This window comes from Chroicocephalus ridibundus, chromosome Z (assembly GCF_963924245.1).
Source record: "Chroicocephalus ridibundus chromosome Z, bChrRid1.1, whole genome shotgun sequence".
NCBI lineage: Eukaryota > Metazoa > Chordata > Aves > Charadriiformes > Laridae > Chroicocephalus > Chroicocephalus ridibundus.
Window position 1 is genome coordinate 86,519,033 of NC_086316.1, and position 16,828 is coordinate 86,535,860.

A 16,828-nucleotide genomic window follows, 5' to 3' on the forward strand; every position below is an offset into this window, starting at 1 on the left:
GGGGGGCGCTCCAATTGCCTTGGAATTCAGTGCTGGAATGCCCAACAATCAGGTGCCCACCCAAAATAATTTCTGAAAATGCAGGTTTTTGGGACGCGAGTGCGATCACCAGCGTGACCCCCTGGTGTTCCTCCGCCAGCCCCCAGGTCTGGCGCGGTGCTGGCTCGGCCGTGCACGGCTGGCGCTGCGGATCCTGCGGGAGGTCTCCGTGCCCGGCGTGGCCACGCGTGTCCGGGGGGTCTGCGGGGTCCATGGCGGGGTCTGCGGCAGCCAGGCGCGTCCTGACGCTCGCTCTCTCTCTCTGTCTCTGCCCACCCCTTCCCCAGCCTGCAAACGCAAAGAGCAAGAGCCGAACAAAGAGCGGAACAACTCCCAGAAGAAATCCCGCCTGGTTTTCACGGACCTCCAGCGCAGAACGCTTTTCGCCATCTTCAAGGAGAACAAGCGCCCCTCCAAAGAAATGCAGATCACCATCTCCCAGCAGCTGGGCCTGGAGCTCACCACCGTCAGCAACTTCTTCATGAACGCCCGCCGGCGCAGCCTGGAGAAGTGGCAGGACGACCTGAGCTCCGGGGGCTCCTCCTCGGCCCCCAGCACCTGTACCAAAGCGTGATGGGGAGCGGCCGGCATGGCGCGGCACGGCACGGCGCGGCGCGGCATGGCACGGTGGAGAGAGCGGCTTCGCAGCGGGGCCCGTCACTGGTGACTTAAAGCACAATCCTCCTGGAAACGAACCCCAGCCCAGCTGTAACAAAGGACACTTCTCACGGCTTTTAGTCAGTCTTAGCAGGCGCAAGTCAAGAATTAACCTCTTTCTATACAATACTATGCTCAGGACAGGCGAAGCAGGTCTGAAACGTAGGGGAGTCGTCCGTGAGGCAAGTTTCTCCTGAGCCCCAAAGAGCCGCGGCCGGCGGGGTGCCGCTGCGAGCCCGGGCAGCCTGCCCGTGCCCGGCGCTTGCCGACAGGGCGCCGGTGCTGGCCACACCGCCCTGCACCAAAGCTCACCGCTGTGGCGCGGCCACGCCAGAACGGAGCACAAAGTCTGACACGTAGACGCTAAAGAATCTGAGAATCTCTTTTTAAAACTCAGGCACGGTTTTGTTAAGCGTTTTAGGGGTGGGGGGGGGAAAAAAGATCAAATTTAAGTTTTTGTTTGGTTTTTTTTTTTTTTTTTAGTTTCTTTAATTTAATCAGCGAGTACAGCTTGATCTTGGATCAGAAAAATTCAGTTCACTTGAGCTCAAAGTATCAAGCACAAAGCCAGTAGCTATAGGAATAGGTACGACCCTGGACTCCCGGCAGCGACTGTTCCGCCGCGCAGCCCGGCTTCCCGGGCCGGTGGGGAACACCTCTGTGACCACGCGAGCCTCAAGCACAGTTTGCAGTTTGTCACAAGTTCTGTGTTTGTACCTAATGCAGATGCACACTCAGGAGGTCAATAATTTAACTGCTACAGTACATGGAGCAAACACAACATTTTGGAAGATCTAGATTTTTTTAGGTCATTAATGCGTCCTTTTTAGTTACCAGGAATCTAATTTCTCCTCGGCAACGTCCTTATTACTGAAACGTATTTAGCGCTCAATGTATTTTTGTTCCTTTTTTTTTTCAGTATTTTATGGTACTTTCAAGCAGGAAAAAACCAGAAACGAGCCCTTCAGATGCCACTGGCCATTTCAGATGTGCCGCGTATGACTTCAGTACGCCATCTAAATCTATTGAATCCCTAAGTTCCTTTTACCCCCCAGCTACCCAAGCTGGCGGGAACACAGCACACCAAAGAGACAGGATTACTGCAAGCCAAAGATGTTTATAACTTGCCATTTTCTCTTCGTCATCGCTGGTGCGGGTGGTTGTGTGGCGATGGGGGAGCCTCACAAACTCCAAGCCCTCTCTCCACCTCCGGCGGGCCAGCAGCCCAGCTGAGCCGATGCCGAGCCCCGGCCGCAGCCGCCGCGCTCGCCGCCGCACCGATGGCGGGACGGTGGCGGCCGCTCGACGTGCGCCTTTACCCGAGAACGGCCCCTCCTGCAGCGCCCGCCGGGGCCCCGGCAGCAAAGCCAAGCGCGGTCGTGGTTCTTTAGAGACACTTGAGACTTTTTTTATGTACTACTTAATCGAAACCAAAGAAACGTTTTCTGCACCTACTTCTTCTGCAACGAACTGTTCCATTTAAAAATAAACTAAAAATAAAAATAAAAAAAAAAACAAGTAAGGACGTCAGGAAGCAAACGAGTAACACACTGTGTTTTGACAGACATCTTGGACATTTTAGGAAGCAGATCTCAAAGAAAGGGTTGACAAGAACGAGAACAAAGCAAAGCCAGTACGATTGCTGCTTCATTTGACAACTCAGTCATCTTAAAGTTGAAGATTGTCTTTAATTTGTGCCTATGCAGTTTTTTCAAAAGAACAAGGAACAGAGCAACCAAAACCTCAACAGCTACAATACCAAAGATGAGGATTCTCACTACTTTTCTTTCAGTTCGTTATCTCCTCTTGCACGACTGAATGCATATAGCACCATTGATCTGGGTACAGGTAATCACTTCTGTTTCTCTGAGCAACCAAAAGGGTGGGTTTATTTACATTATTCCTGTTTCTGCCTCACACGGGATCTCTCCAAGAGCTGCATGGACTCCAAGCGCAAGATGTTGGGATACTACACTGGTATGTCTCCTCTCTCCAGAGCCGCGTAGGGAAAACGTGTCCGTTGGGTATGACTTGTTTTGTCAGGTAGATTTGGTCTCCTGTATGTCTAGAGCTTTGAACACCCATCCTTCTGTATGTGAAATCCGATGAGTAACCCACACCCTTCTTTCTCTTCCCCAGGGATAAAACTCGCAATATATGTATGTACCGATTTATGTCATTGTAAGTGCTGAGCACCGCCGCAGGCTGGCTCACCGAGATCAGATCCTGATCTGAACCAAAACTGAGGTTTCGGCAGTTCATGCGGCAGTTCAGTAGTTCGTTTTGATGTATTAGACACATTATGTTGGTTGCTCAAAGTCCTGATGGTCCAAGTCATGACACGCAGACCTCGGTCTAAATTTCTCTTCAGAGCTGGAGCTCCGTGGTACCATTGTGCTCTATCTCTACATTTAAACAAAGGCTTCTTTTTAACTACTTTGCAAAACCGCTGCAGTCATCTTCCAATTTTCGCATTTAAAAAAAGAAAGAAAATCAAAAAGCCTTGTCTGCTCAGGACAGGAAAGGTTTCTGAAAAGTAAATTTGGGATCCTCACAGCTAAACTGACAGCACATACCAGCTCTGGGAAGCAAAACATAGATTTCCCAGAAAGATTGGGCATGATTTGAAAATAATCCAGAGAAGCCCGGTAGTAGGACTAAAGCTGCCAAAGAATGGTTCGGGTCTGGGCTGATGTGTACCAGCGCCTCGGGGTGTTTGCGTGAGGAGTTCTGAGCCAGCTCGCTGTAGAGCAGCGCCCAGCTGAGGCGGTTTGGTCATCTTGAAGTTCCACCTTCATTCCCGTCCAAGAGTGTCCGCTCAAAGCAGCCTCTCCATGCGCATCCTGAACGTGGCATCGCCCCCGCGGGAAATGTCTGTTCCGACAGTGTCCTCCCGCAATCTGCAGCAGTGTCAGGTGATGCTGGGTTTTGGTCACTTTTCTCATGCTCCATCCCATAGTGCCCCTGTAACCACTGCAGGAGGTGACGCGCCACTGGTGAAAACCCCGACTGTTGTTCCTTACCGCCCCTTCCCTTACTGCAGTCGCGGGGCAGAGAAGCGTATCATCCGGGACAAGGAACGAGTCCCAGGCCTCCTCCCAGCAGCCGGTGTCCCACCCCAGAGACGGGCATGTGGGACACCACGTTAGGGACAGCCTTGGTTGTGCCTCCCACGTACCACCATCCTTAGAGGCGGAGGGGAGCCTGCCCTGGGCTTCTCCCGAAGCCTGTGAGCAAAGACCTGGGCTTTTTATTTCTGGTCGGAGTTCATCCCAATCGCCATAACGATGTAAGTCTAGATCAAGTGCTGAATTACAAAAAAAATACATCCCCGATGAAATCGTTAATTCTCTCCCAATTGTGGAAGTTTTTGTTATGCAATATTACAGCTTAAGTTTTTGCTTGGCTCTTTCAAATGCTGATCCGCAGCCTCCCAGCGGGAACAATCTAATGACAGCGCTTTGGCTGACGCGACTGCCCGCGCTGCAGCGCTTGTTTAGCAAAACACAGAGGCTTCTCTGCGCTGGGACTGCAGGTACATCAGTGCCCGTGTTTCCTCCCTGTTCGCCAAAAGTCATTTCCATCTGAACATCTGAAACTGCTGCTGCATTTTTTATCCCTGCATCTTTCATGGCCCTGTGTTACGTCTTCCGTTTCACTGTCAACTCTCGTAGGCTTTTATGTAGCAGCTCTCTCAGAAGAGGAGTGTCCGTAGCATATGCTGTGGGTAGATATGTTTGTATGTACACGTGTGAGCAGAATATACGCTCTATTCTGCCCATGCTAAAAAAAAAACTCAAATAGATACGTTACGTTTATATACCATATATTTATGAATCTATAGAGCCGCATAATGTAACTTGTTCCTTTTATTTATTCTGATACGAAAGACTGGTACGTACAGATAGTATCCCAGCATCTTCTGTACCGTGGACTTGGAGTTACTACCATGGGCACATCCAAGATGAATTCAACTTTCAAGAAACCTTGGATATTGCTTAATCATCCGTGAAGGAACAAAGAATGTGCTTGATGACTTCGGTTGAATAGCTTTATTCCGGATCTCTCTTACCTAAAGCTGAATCCAAAGACCTGAGAAGGACTAAACCAGCAAACGACGCTCAAACTGCAGAAGGGAATAGGGGTCTCCTCTTCCAGAGCAAGACACGGTAACGACACGGTATTGCAAAGAGTGTGCTAGCTTCGGACAAAACCCGATGTTTTTCTTGCTTGTCACAATACCTGAGTATTTTTAAGACACGGGGAAACTTTATACTTGGCCTCCTTTATATTTATTAAGGGGAATTTTTATTGTTTAAATTTTTTAAAAAGGTAAAGCTTAAAATGGTTTTATTTTTTTCCAGACACTTGTGGGTTTTAACCCGATATATTATCTATCAATAATGTAATTTATTTAATTTAGTCTTAGAGTAGGTCCTGAAATCTCTGTTCAGTCTAAATCCCATTGAGTTTCATTTCAGCTTTGAAATTCAATGGGAGTTTTGGCTGAATGTGGACTGCGGGATCAGGCTCCAATGTGAGTTATTTGTAACTATTTAATTCGATCATTTATGAATTAATTTGGGATTAATTTTGTTTATTTATCCGTTTTACTGTTGTAGCGCATCAGAGATGCGAAGCCTGTGTTAGTAAATATGCTTAAAAGTTAGTATTGCTTCATAGAGCAGCCGCGTTCTGTTACAGACAGGAGAAAAATAATGAGTTACATGAAACAGGAGTCTAGTTTTAATTTCTTCTTTTAATTAATTTCAATTGTTTAAATATCAAAGTTTAAATTATTTAAGTTAATCTCTTCCCATCTGATTAGAAAGTGTGACATACCTTTATTATGGCACATAAAGCCTTCCTAATATAACTTATTTATTTAACTTATTCATAATCATCTGAGGATGCCCTTGTATAGTTTTTGGTTTTTATTTAGAATCACCTTTAAAGCACTACAGCTGATTTTCCGTAAGAACAACAGAGCGAATTTTGAGGACAAGCAATGAATACTCAGCCTAAAACTGTGCATTCAGAAACAATAGGAAAAAAAAAAAAAAAGACACTGGGATACTTTGCCTGAACTTTGTGGCTTCTTAAAACTTAAGCTGGGTGAAAACATAATACATGCCAAGCGAAAAGAGAGAAACCCTTAAACTAGCTGCTTCCAAGAATGAACTTCTGTGTGTGTAAAAAAAAGAAAAAAAAAGAAAAAAGAAAAAAAAAAGGGAAAAAGAAAAAAAGAAAAAACCTTTCTATTTCTAGTGAGAACCAAAGAGGCTACCTCACTGACTTTTTCCATTTGTAATTTTAATCGTGTTGATGATACCAAAGATACCAAAGATTTCTTTCTCTGTGCGGTCTGCATTTTGCTTGTGCTCTGTTGTAGTTTCAACTGTTCTCTCCTACACACAGCAACGTACAGCTGCAGCCCAGACACCCAGAGAGATGCTTCTCGCGGAAGCTGCCAGTTCTGGTGACGACGTTTTCTGTGTTTCCCTTACGCCTTCCCGCCAGCCAAAAACGTTTGGAGACGCAGAACCCCTTCACGTCCCTCCCCACGCCAGATCCCGGGGGACGGAGCGGTTGTGTTGAGCTGAGGTGAATCCCGGCTGTATCCGGAGGACGATTCCCTGGGGAAAGGGACCCGCGTGCTGCCACCCGCGCTGGTCCCGCTCACGGATTCAGGGGTGCGCCTTTGCGCCAGCAGCACAAATTAGGGCTAGAAATGATCGTTTTGAGGCAATGCCGTTCCTGAACAGGTAGGCTGAGGGGAGGGGGGTCCCTCCCCGTTTTGGCCACCCGGACGCCCAGCAGCGGGCTCGGGGAACGCGGAGGGCACAGCGGAGACGGAGGCTGCTCGCTCCTGCCTACGCGGTGCGGGTGTTGTTTGCGACTACAGTTTTCATATGAAAATCAATTAATTATTTTTTCTCGAGTTAGCAATGAAACAAAGCTGCATTAAGCTCCATTAGTATGACGTTCCTAAGTGGTTACTTAAAAGTTGGTTGTTTGTCGCTGGGGGATTAGCGGTGCCCTTTAGCATTTGCTTCTTTTGGCCTGTTTTATCCTGTTTATCCGATGGGGAGCTCCCCACGGGCCCCGGCAGACACGAGCTCAGCTTTTCGGTAGGAGCCGCCTCATCCTGCCGACAGCGGAGCCTGTTCCGCAGTAAAAAACAACGAGAAGGTGGGCGCTGGCTGGTAGGTAAATTTGAAAGAGGGGGAAAAAAACCACCTAATTGAGATCGCAGGTGCGTGCACTTTTAGCTGAGGTTAAAAGCCGGTTCGTAAATCCCTGGGCCTGCCCCGCGGCGGCACAAAGGCCTCGCTGCGCTGAGGGTGAAGGCAGGCGGGAGAGACCCCGGCGCAGCATCGCGGCGATCCCGGGGCGGGACGGGACGGGACGGGACGGGGGCCTGAGCCTTTCCCCAGGCAATCTGCCCGAGCAACGCCTCTGGATTCACCCCGACAGATTGCCGACGGCCCAACACAACAGCTCCGCTTCAATTCAGTGTTGCCTTTTATTTCGTATTTCTTTCTGGTTTCCAGTCTGTGTTGGAAAAGATAGGGACTTGACAAGTGTGCTTTCTCTCTCTCTCTCTCTCAATCTCTCTCTCTGTATTCCTTCTCTAAAAAGCTATAATAATTCTCAGGATGCCTTCCGGGCGTGGAGGAGACGATCTGTCCTGGCGTAGGCGAAGCCTTCCCGCCGTCCCCGGCCCCCCCTGCCCAGCGGGGGCGGGCGGCGGGCTGGGCACAGAAACCCCAGAGCTGGCAGGGTCCCCCCAGCAGTCGCGGTTCTCACCAGACACGTGCTTCACTTGCAAAGTGTGACATTACCACGGGACGAGTGCCTTGCTTGAACCAAAGCAACGATTTTGCCAGTCTAGACCTCTCTGTGCTTTTTTTTATTCTTCCTGTGAATACCTCAGCTTCAACTGGGCCGCCAAATCGTACCTGGTGGGCTTTTTGTACTGTGGTGCTTTGCAATGCAGCCCTGCAAAGAACAAAACTCCTAATAATACCAAAGGCTCCTCTCTCCTTCTCCTCCTCCTCCTCCTCCTCCTTCTTCTCCTCTTCCTTCCTCTCCCTTTTCCTCCTTCTCCTCCTCCTCCTCCTTCTCCTTCTCCTCCTCCTCCTCCTCCTCTTCCTTCTTCTTCTCCTCTTCCTTCTTCTCCTCCTCCTACTCCTCCTTCTTTCTCCTTCTCCTCCTCCTCCTCCTCCTCTTCCTTCTTCTTCTCCTCTTCCTTCTTCTCCTCCTCCTACTCCTTCTTCTTTCTCCTTCTCCTCCTCCTCTTCCTTCTCCTTCTCCTCCTTCTTTCTCCTTCTCCTCCTCCTCTTCCTTCTCCTTCTCCTCCTCCTCCTCTTCCTTCTTCTCCTTCTCCTTCTTATTCTCCTCCTCCCCCTCCTCCTCCTCCTCTTCTTCCTCCTTCTCCTCCTTTTCCTCTCCCTCCTCCTGCTTCTCCGTCTCCTCTCTTCTCCTCTCCCTCTCCTCTCCTCCTTCTCTATTTCTTCATGGTTCCAAAGCTTTAATATAAAACTGGGCATGTTGGCAACGCAGACCGTGCAATCCCTTACCGAATTTTCTCAGATATACCTCATAGAGAATAGTTGTTTAGAGTAATGTTATTATAGCGTATGTAATAAATTATTCACTGTTTCTTTTTGGTAACTGTGATTTAAAAAAGAAAAAGCTTTATACGTTTTAGGTTGTGCTTTTGTAATAGACGGAACAGGTGCGCTTAAAAATGTACGTCAGTCTTTCTTCCCGTTGGGTTTTTTTTGTTTATTACGGATTGGGGAAAAGTTGCAGAATGAGCCCAAAGTTTACAGTTTCATATTTTGCTGAAGAAACAATCTGTGTTAATTTGCTCTGTTGATAAAAAAAAAGAAAAAAAAAAGATTATTTTCTACATTTGTGCTACTTGGTCTGAACAGCTAATTGTTCTGTGTGACGGTGTAGTATTATAATTAGCAACTGCCAATCAGCGCTACCATTTTTATGCATGAGGCAAAACCTTAGCAGTGTGATGCATCGTGGTTCTTAATGGCAACTTCTTCTTTTGGATTTGAAAATAGGCCTTTTGCTTTGATGGTATTTATTTATGCATGGAGCCTGTTATCTGTTAGCAGTTGTGGCGCAGTTGTGTGTACATTTACGCTGCGAAAACACGCACAGTTTTGCCTCATACGCTTATGTACTGACAAGAGCTGAGGTGCGCGTCAGTTCTGGTCTGCCCGTGTTTTAAACGCGGGCACAAATTGAATTCCAGTTAAATTTTTATTTGGGGAAGAGCTTGGCCAACCGGCCCCAGCCGATTGGATCCATCAGTCGGTCGCGTGAAAACAGACATCTTGCTCAGAACGGAGCCAACTGTGCGTTTTTTCCCAGGCTCGGGAGTTCCTTTGGCTTTATGGCAGCCCGGCGGGGCACGGCACGGGGGACGGGCCACACGGGGTGTGCTGGGGACGCGCCGCGGCGCCCCTCGCCTGCCCGCTGCCTCCTGCCCGTCCCGGCGGGTGCTCGGCAGGACACCGATGGGCGCGTGGTCTGCGGCGCTCTCCCAGCCACCCCCGGCACCCTCGCCTCGGGGTTCACGCTCATCAAAACGCTTTGCGCCCGCTTTGAGTTACCCCTCGTGTCACAAACGGGTTTCAGGCCCCCCCCAGTCTCACAGTGCCCGGGCGGGCTGGCAAATTGATTGTCTTTTATAGCCGGCTCTTGGCGTAACCCTGACTCACCGGTCGCGCTGGACATAAAGCCAAATCAACTGCTAAATACACTCTGCGTAGAAGAGTGCCACTCGGGGAATAGGAGTACGGAAGTCGCAGTCTTCTAATGAGGCATCTGAAGTAACGTCGGTAGAGTGTTTATATTGTCTGTCATTAAGGATATATTAGAGATGTGCTTTCATTAGTGCAAAGAAACATATTTTTATTTGGCCTTATACGGTAGATTGTGATAATGAAAGCTTTGTAATATAGTCTGTTTATTTTTTTTTTCTTATTTATCTGCCAAAGACGGTAATGGATACAAGAATTTTAAATAGGGTTTTTTTTGTAAGACAGTTAATGATTGTAATAGTGTTTAATCTTCCAGAAAGCTTTCTATGTTCTTCCGCAATAAGCAGACTCGACATTTGTTTCGGCAGCCTCGACTCATGCTGGCAGATCCCGACGCTGCTCAGGCACACGCGGTTGTTGTAATACCTACACGCTGAGCTCACCTCCAGGTTTCAGTCCAAAGGCAACACGGGGTATGTGAGACAATGGCAACGGTCACTGCTGCGGCCAACAGTAGGTGGTCCAGCTTGCTAAAATTTGCCAAGGTACTTGTATTATGAAATTTAAGGTATATTTTATTATGTCATTTTATGTCATTTTTTAACTTTGTGGAAGGTGATATGTTGAACTGAGTGTAAGCTGAGTTTTTCAGACAAATAAAGTAGCTAAAGAGTGAATGTTATTTTATCATTAAAGGGTTTTTACTCAATGATTTGTGCCAATAGATGTCCTTTATCCTGATGACAAGTATTACATTGCTTTCAAAGTTTTATTTATAGCTATTGATGTAAAACCCACACACACATATTATTTGCCAAAGTTCAATAAAGGAGGAAAACAACGCTTTTGCTTCCTTGTGCGATGAAAAGTTCCTGTCTTTTTTCCAGGTGTCTGGCTGCTCCCCCCGCCTGGCCCTGCCCCACGCAGCGGAGCGTCGCTGCTCCGGCCCCGGCACGGCTGGGGCTGTCACCGCTGTCGGGGACACAGAGCCGAGCACAGCCACACCAGCGCGGGACCGCGTCCCCAAAACACGCCACTGCGCGTCACATCTGGCCGAGCATGAGCAAAAAGTGCTTGGAAAGAGAGGTGGCAGGTCCTTCTGTTCCCACGGCTGGTGCCAGAGACGGGTTAGCGTGGAACGGGGACGAAGCCGAGCAGGGGGAGAAGCGCAGGTTCGTTATCCCGCAGGGGGTTTCTCAAGCAGGGCGTTCTGCAGCCCTCCTGGCCCAGCTCTGCTCTCGCACACCCTTCCCAGTGCATTAACCTTCGCTCCTCCTGCTTATCATGCGCGGGACGCTGCGCGCATCGACTCGCTGCCGCTGCTCAGGGCCCTTCGCGAGACAGGGGCTTGGGGCTCTGGCATGTCAGCATTTAAGGTCTTTTGTAAAGAAAAATCCTGTAATTACGCAGGCAAGTCCTGTAATTATGCAGGCTGGCTGAAAACGAAACGGAGCACTGCGTTCGCAGCCGGTAACGCCAGAGGCGGGAGCAACCGCACTCCCAGGCAGAGCTTGGTCCCTTGGGTGCAGAATCCTCTCTCAGCCTGGCCAGGACACGTCGGGTGCCGTTCGCACAGGGCAGCTCCTCCGAGGAGCCACCGTCCTTCAGCAGGTCACTGACAGGGCTCCCCCAGGGGCCCGGGCCAGTGCCCAGAGCAAACCAGCTGAGGGGGGGCCGGCGAGGACAGAGGTCCTCAGCCCCGGCTTCTTTATCCTTCTCCTCTTCCAGTGGCCTCTGCTTTTCCCAAGAAAATTCCAAAAATTCGTTCAGGCGGTGGTAAGTCACTGCCTACATTAGAGCAGTGAAGATGTTTGTTATCTAAATCATGGAATTACATGATGCAATGTAATTACCATAAAATCAAGCAAATTATCGCACTGTCATTCCCTGAGGCAGCACTGCTGGAGGAGGCAGGAGGTTCCTCGAGCTGGAATTTCATGGAGAATGTAGCAGGTTTGCAGCCGTCGCTCATTTTACTCCAGCGTTTTTCTCCTTGAGTAATCGCATCATAAGCAAAATGAAATGAAAAAGGGAAAGCACTTTCCTGTGTTTGTATCTTAAAAAAAAAAACCATAAAAATGGCTCTTTCCCTCCTTAACCTTTCGGCAGCGTTGGCAGAGTCCCTGCAGACACCATTGCCCCCTTGCCCACCCCCGGGGAGGGCGCAGGCCGGCGGGGGGGACTGGGGGCCGGGCACCGGGGGCCGCAGCACCGTCGCCAGTAAAAAAGCCACAGTGGGGTTTGTTATCTTGAATCTAACCTTAGCACCGATTTTTAACCTTGGGGTTAATGAAGTCACGAGAAGAATTCGTTTTCATGCTCAGTCTCTTCATATCCCTCTCTCGATGCTGAGCCAGATTCTGCCGTTAATTAAATTTAAGCTGCTTCATTTAACTTTGCTGAGTGGCTACCGGTGCAAATAAAAGCAGACCTGCCTCTTCAGCATTTCCTCTCAAAGAGCCCTGAACGCTGCTGTTCGTTCAAGTCTCCTTCCCACCTTCGCCCTCTGGCTGGGGTGCGGTGGGGGCTCCCGAGGAAGAGGAGGGAAGAGAACCCCCCCGAGCCCCGAGCTCCCGGCAGCGCAGGCACTGCCTCCGGCCGGGCACGGGGCTCGGCATCCCTCCGAGCGCCCGGCTCCACGCGCTCCGACCTGCAACCGCACACAGGGCAACGGGCTTTGACCTGAACCGGAGCCTGGTGCCGGGCTCCACGGGGAGAGCAAGAGGGAACAAGCAGGGCTGGATGGATCTTCCTGCCCCCGTCCCCCTGCAGAGCTCCACGGGAGCTCACCCGGGAGAAGGTGGCGGTGACGGAGTGAGTGCTGCCGAGATGGCCACCGGGCCTGGGGGAGGGCAGGATGGTGGCTGACCACTGGAAGGGTAAAAACACTTCAACAGCAAAGAAATAAAAGCGATGACGCTGGGACTAATGCAGCCCCCGGTAGGTCATTTCCATTTCACTTGCGGGATCCTTCCCCCGGGAATGCGTTTTCCAGGCACTTAGCAGGGGGCACATCTGGAAGAAGGAAACGGGACCATTTCATTAAGCTGACAAAAAGCTGAGGGATGACCCGAGCGTGTGGCAGGACTTCAGCTGGGCTGCAAAGCCGTATCTGCTCGGCTTCAGCTGCAAATGCTGAAGAACTGCGGAAAATCCCCCAGGCAAAGGGACACCTTCGGCTCTGCGGGTGCCCAGCTGCGCTGGCACCGAAGCCACTGGCCTGGGTGGTCACCAGGCTGTGCCGCAGCAGCGGGAGATGCCAAAACGCTGGGCATTACTCACCGAGCCCGCGATCGGGGGCGGCTGATCCAAGCCGGTGCCGGGCAGTGTCCGGAGCATCCCCAGCACAGCCCAGGAGCAGCCGCGGCCAGGCCCCTCTGCATCCCGCGGCCAGCACTTCCAGGGCACGGAGAAGCGGCGGCGCTCAGCCAAGGAACCCCGGGAGGATTCAATGCTCCAGCTCCTCCCGTTGTCCCGGTGGCAGCTCCTGCCCACCCACAGCAGCCGCAGCGGGCACCCACGGCACCGGCCGTGTCCCGCGTGGCACTGGGGGACCCACACCACCTACCTGAGACTCTTCTTCACCCACCTCTGTTTATTGGCGTGCGTGTGAGCCAAATGTGGGCCAGAAAAACACACCAGTAGGAGCCCAAAGGGCGTTAAGCAGCCACAGTGTCTCTCTGCGTGTTCTCCTCTGACGCCTTGACGCCCCGAGCGCAGGCAGCGCAGCAGCTGCAGGGGTTGGAGTGGCGTCCCCAGTGCAGAGGTGCTCCCGTCTCCCGCTCCCCTCTGCCACCGCTCCTGTTCCCCTCCGCAGGCCAGCAGGCAGCAGCTGGAACCTCCCGAGACAAGAGTTGCTGCTCCCTCCCTTGGTGGCTTTTCCCAGTGCCAGCTCGTGACGCTTGCGCTCGGGTCCAGGGCAGACTTCGCACCCATGGCGAGGGGACCAACTTGCCCGTCGGAGCGGCTCATCCCTGTGAATTCACCTCGATTCGCTGCTTCTTAACCCTACCGGGGCTCACGTGATCATTCCAGGTTAAAACACCTTAAAAAAAAACCCTCAGTTTTGTCACCAATGTTAAAAAAACCCACAGCAAAATGTTGCACTCACATGGTGGGGACGTGGGGGCACCGTGGGGCGGCGAGGCTGCTCCCCGGCAGGGCTCCACGGAGCGCGCTGGGACCCCGGGATGCTCCCCAAAACGTCCACCCCCACTTGCGGGCAGGGCAGAGCAGCCTGGGCTGAAGAAGTGGGCACCATGCTCCCCTCCTCCTCCTCCTCTTCCTCCCGGGGCAGTGCCGGGGACGGCAGTGCATCTGTCAGGCTGGACTTGACAGTAACGATGCGCTGCGTGGGACTCCACGGCGATCATGGCACGGGTCCCTCCTGACTGCAGATGAAGTGCTGGCAACGGGGTTTTTAGCTTACGGTATTGCCGTCTTTTCCAAACCAAACGCCCAGCACAACTTGAAGCCTGGCGGGGCCTGGGATTCCCTTGGGGAAAAGCCTGGGAGGCAGCGTGCAGGGAGAGCTGCACCCCGCGTCACTGCCAGGAAACTGGCTTGCTCTGGGGAGAAACGGCAGAAGCTTTTGCAATGCTGCTGACACGTATTTCAGCACGTGTGGCACGGAGGTGCCTAAAAACAACAACCGGGAGGAAAAAACACTCGATATCGGCAGCGCGGCAGGACACGGCGGCGGGATTGGCGATGTTCAGGTGGAAACAACCAGCGCCAATGCGCACACCAACACACGCAGAGGAGGAAAACCCAAGATTAGCTCTGCCTACCATAAGATGTACCCACTGGAAAAACGCCTTTCAGCTTCTGCACATATAAAACCTCGGCGAGTGACTCCAGGGCCCATCTCAGAAAGGCATAATGGCAGGAAGCCATAATATATTAAAACAGTAGATTAAAACAAACAAGAACACTTTGGATCATATTACACATCACTTTCCTCACGCCTGACAACAGAAGAAATCAAAGGCAGTAAAAGACAATCGTAGACCATAATGGCCTAATAACTCTGCGATAAAAGTACTTGTGGGAGTTGGCTGCGAGGAGCCGGGGGCGGGATGCGGAGCCTCCCCGGACCCGCTCCGCCGCAGTACGGCTTAAGTGCTCGTTTAAGACTTCCTTGAAAATGCAGCGTGCTCACTTGAGAAACGCAATTAGGCCCCGATTGAGGGTGATGTTCACACATTATGGATCATCCTTAAAAATGACAGGAAAAGGATGACCAAGGCTCTGGGTTCGGCAGGGCAGCCCCCCCGCCCTCACCCCTGGAGAGATCGCGGCCGCCCCGGCCCCATGGCAGATCCTGAGCCCATCTGGCGTAGCGTCAGGACATTTCCAGAAGCATGTCTTTGTGTAAAATCCAGAAGACTTTCCAGAAGCGCGTTTTTTGCCATATTTTCCCGAGTTTGAGGCTTTAGGCCCATGGCAGCCGCTGCAGTTCAGACCAATGCGAGGAGGCACCGCCGCGCTGCCGGGAAACTGCGCGCTGTCGGGCAGGATAACACGAGGTACCGTTAGTCTAAATCACACACACAGGCTCAGTCACCCCAAAATCTCACGTAATCTCTGCAGTTTATCTCTGTTAACGGAAGCAGAGTGCTGCGGTTTAGTGTTAACGGGCCACCTTCCGAGAGAAATCACGCTGCCGTAATTATTCAAGCAGGTATATTGACTTCAAGTTATTTACTCCGCCCCAAATGAAGAACAGCAAATTCTCTCAACCGCCAGTGAATAAACTCTGATGTGAAGCTCTGCTCTGACCCGTCTCAGGCGGGCTGCCCTTTGCACGCTCCTGGGGGGACGCCCGTGGTCGCCGGCCCCCTGCAGCCCCCCCAGCCTCCTGCAGCCCTGGGAGGACGATGTCCCAACCACCCCTCTCCCTCCCAGCTGCCCCCACCAGCCCTGCGGTTCCAGACCTTTCCAAGCCTTTCTGGCCTGGCCTTCCGTGCCCAGCGGCTGGCCCCGGGAGCGCTGGCTGGGGAGCGGGTGCTATTTATAATGGCTTTTTCCGGGCGCTGCGGCGTAGGTGCGGCGGTTGTGCTTTCAGCTCCGACGGCGTATTGCTGCTCTCCGCCGCTGTGTCAGGTTTTCCTCGCCACTAGGGAGTGTAAATGTGTCTTCACATGCATTTCTGAGAGACCCCGGAAACCTTGCCATAAATCAGCAGGAGGTAACGTCGCTCTTTAGTACTTTGTGGGTAATGTATTTTGACATCAAGGTAACGAGACAGAGGTTTGACTTCCAACTCCGCATCCCGGGCGGCGGGTCTGGTCCTGGGAGGGAGGAGCCCTAACAGACGTCCTTGGGGCCGGCGAGAAGCACCCGCCACCGCCGGGCACGGGCTCTGCCATGAATCCCCATCCCCGCGACATCTGGCCCTTCTCCCTGCCCCGCGAGCGCTGCGATCGCCGGCACGGTCCCCTCCTCCGAGGACAACGGCAGCGACACCCTCAGCGCTTTCCCCCCACGATATGGCCTCCTGATCTCTTGGCCTTTGGGGCGCAGATGTCAGCGGGCGGCCGCTCCCGACGTGACCTCTCAGCCCGGGGGCACAAAAGGCCGCGCGTCTCAGGGACCATCCATCTCCGTGCAGTCACGTAAAGGACGCCGGTCAGCCAGGCCAAGGGATGCAAATTAAATAACCTTTTCCTGACATTTAGTGATGAACACGAATTTAGGAGGAAAACAAAAGGCAGATTTTAGACCTGGTCCAAATTTACAAATCCCTGTGCTCTGCGTGCAAGAGCAGAACTTGCCTGTGAGGGCTTGAAAGTTACGAATTACAAATAAATGACTTGCCCAGTGCGTCACGGGTGGTATTGACAGAAGATGAGTACTTTGTTGACAGAGGAGGACAGAGGAGCACAGCCCATACCTGCTCAGATGGCCCCGACGGTGGCCTGACCCAGCCAGTCGGTACAACTCAGATTAAGCCTTTGACCAGCCCGTGCCGAGCAGAAAGGTGCGAGGACGCGGTTGTCGGCCACAGTTTCAGGGTTGCAGCAGGGAGTTCGGCTTGTCTGCTGTTAACAGGACGTGAATATTCATCCTCCTGCAACCTAAACCCCATCTATCCAACACAAAGTGACCAAGCGTTGCCAAGACAATCCCCTAACTTCCCAGGATTAGTTTAGGGAAAGCATGCGCCGTGCAGCACCCGCGAGCCTGCAGCGGCGCCTCTCGCTCAGCCGCGTCCCGCTGGTCGCAGCAGGGCACCGAGGCGCGTGGGGCTCACCTGCAGCTGCAGCGGGGCGAGCGGCTTCCCCGAGCTCACGCAGATCTCGGCAGAAACCAGCAGGACGCCGACCTACCTCAGGGCGAGG

At 52.1% G+C, this 16,828-nt stretch overlaps 1 protein-coding gene across 1 annotated transcript in view; it reads left to right on the forward strand.

Moving 5' to 3' along the window:
• ONECUT2 (one cut homeobox 2) overlaps positions 1-12,274 on the forward strand; it is a 29,828-nt gene extending 17,554 nt beyond the window's left edge. Inside the window, exon 2 of the mRNA XM_063320104.1 lies at positions 327-12,274. Coding sequence (XP_063176174.1) covers positions 327-613 — 287 coding nt within the window. The 3' untranslated portion in view covers positions 614-12,274. The remainder of the gene's footprint in view (positions 1-326) is intronic.
• The last annotated feature ends 4,554 nt before the right edge of the window (positions 12,275-16,828 follow it).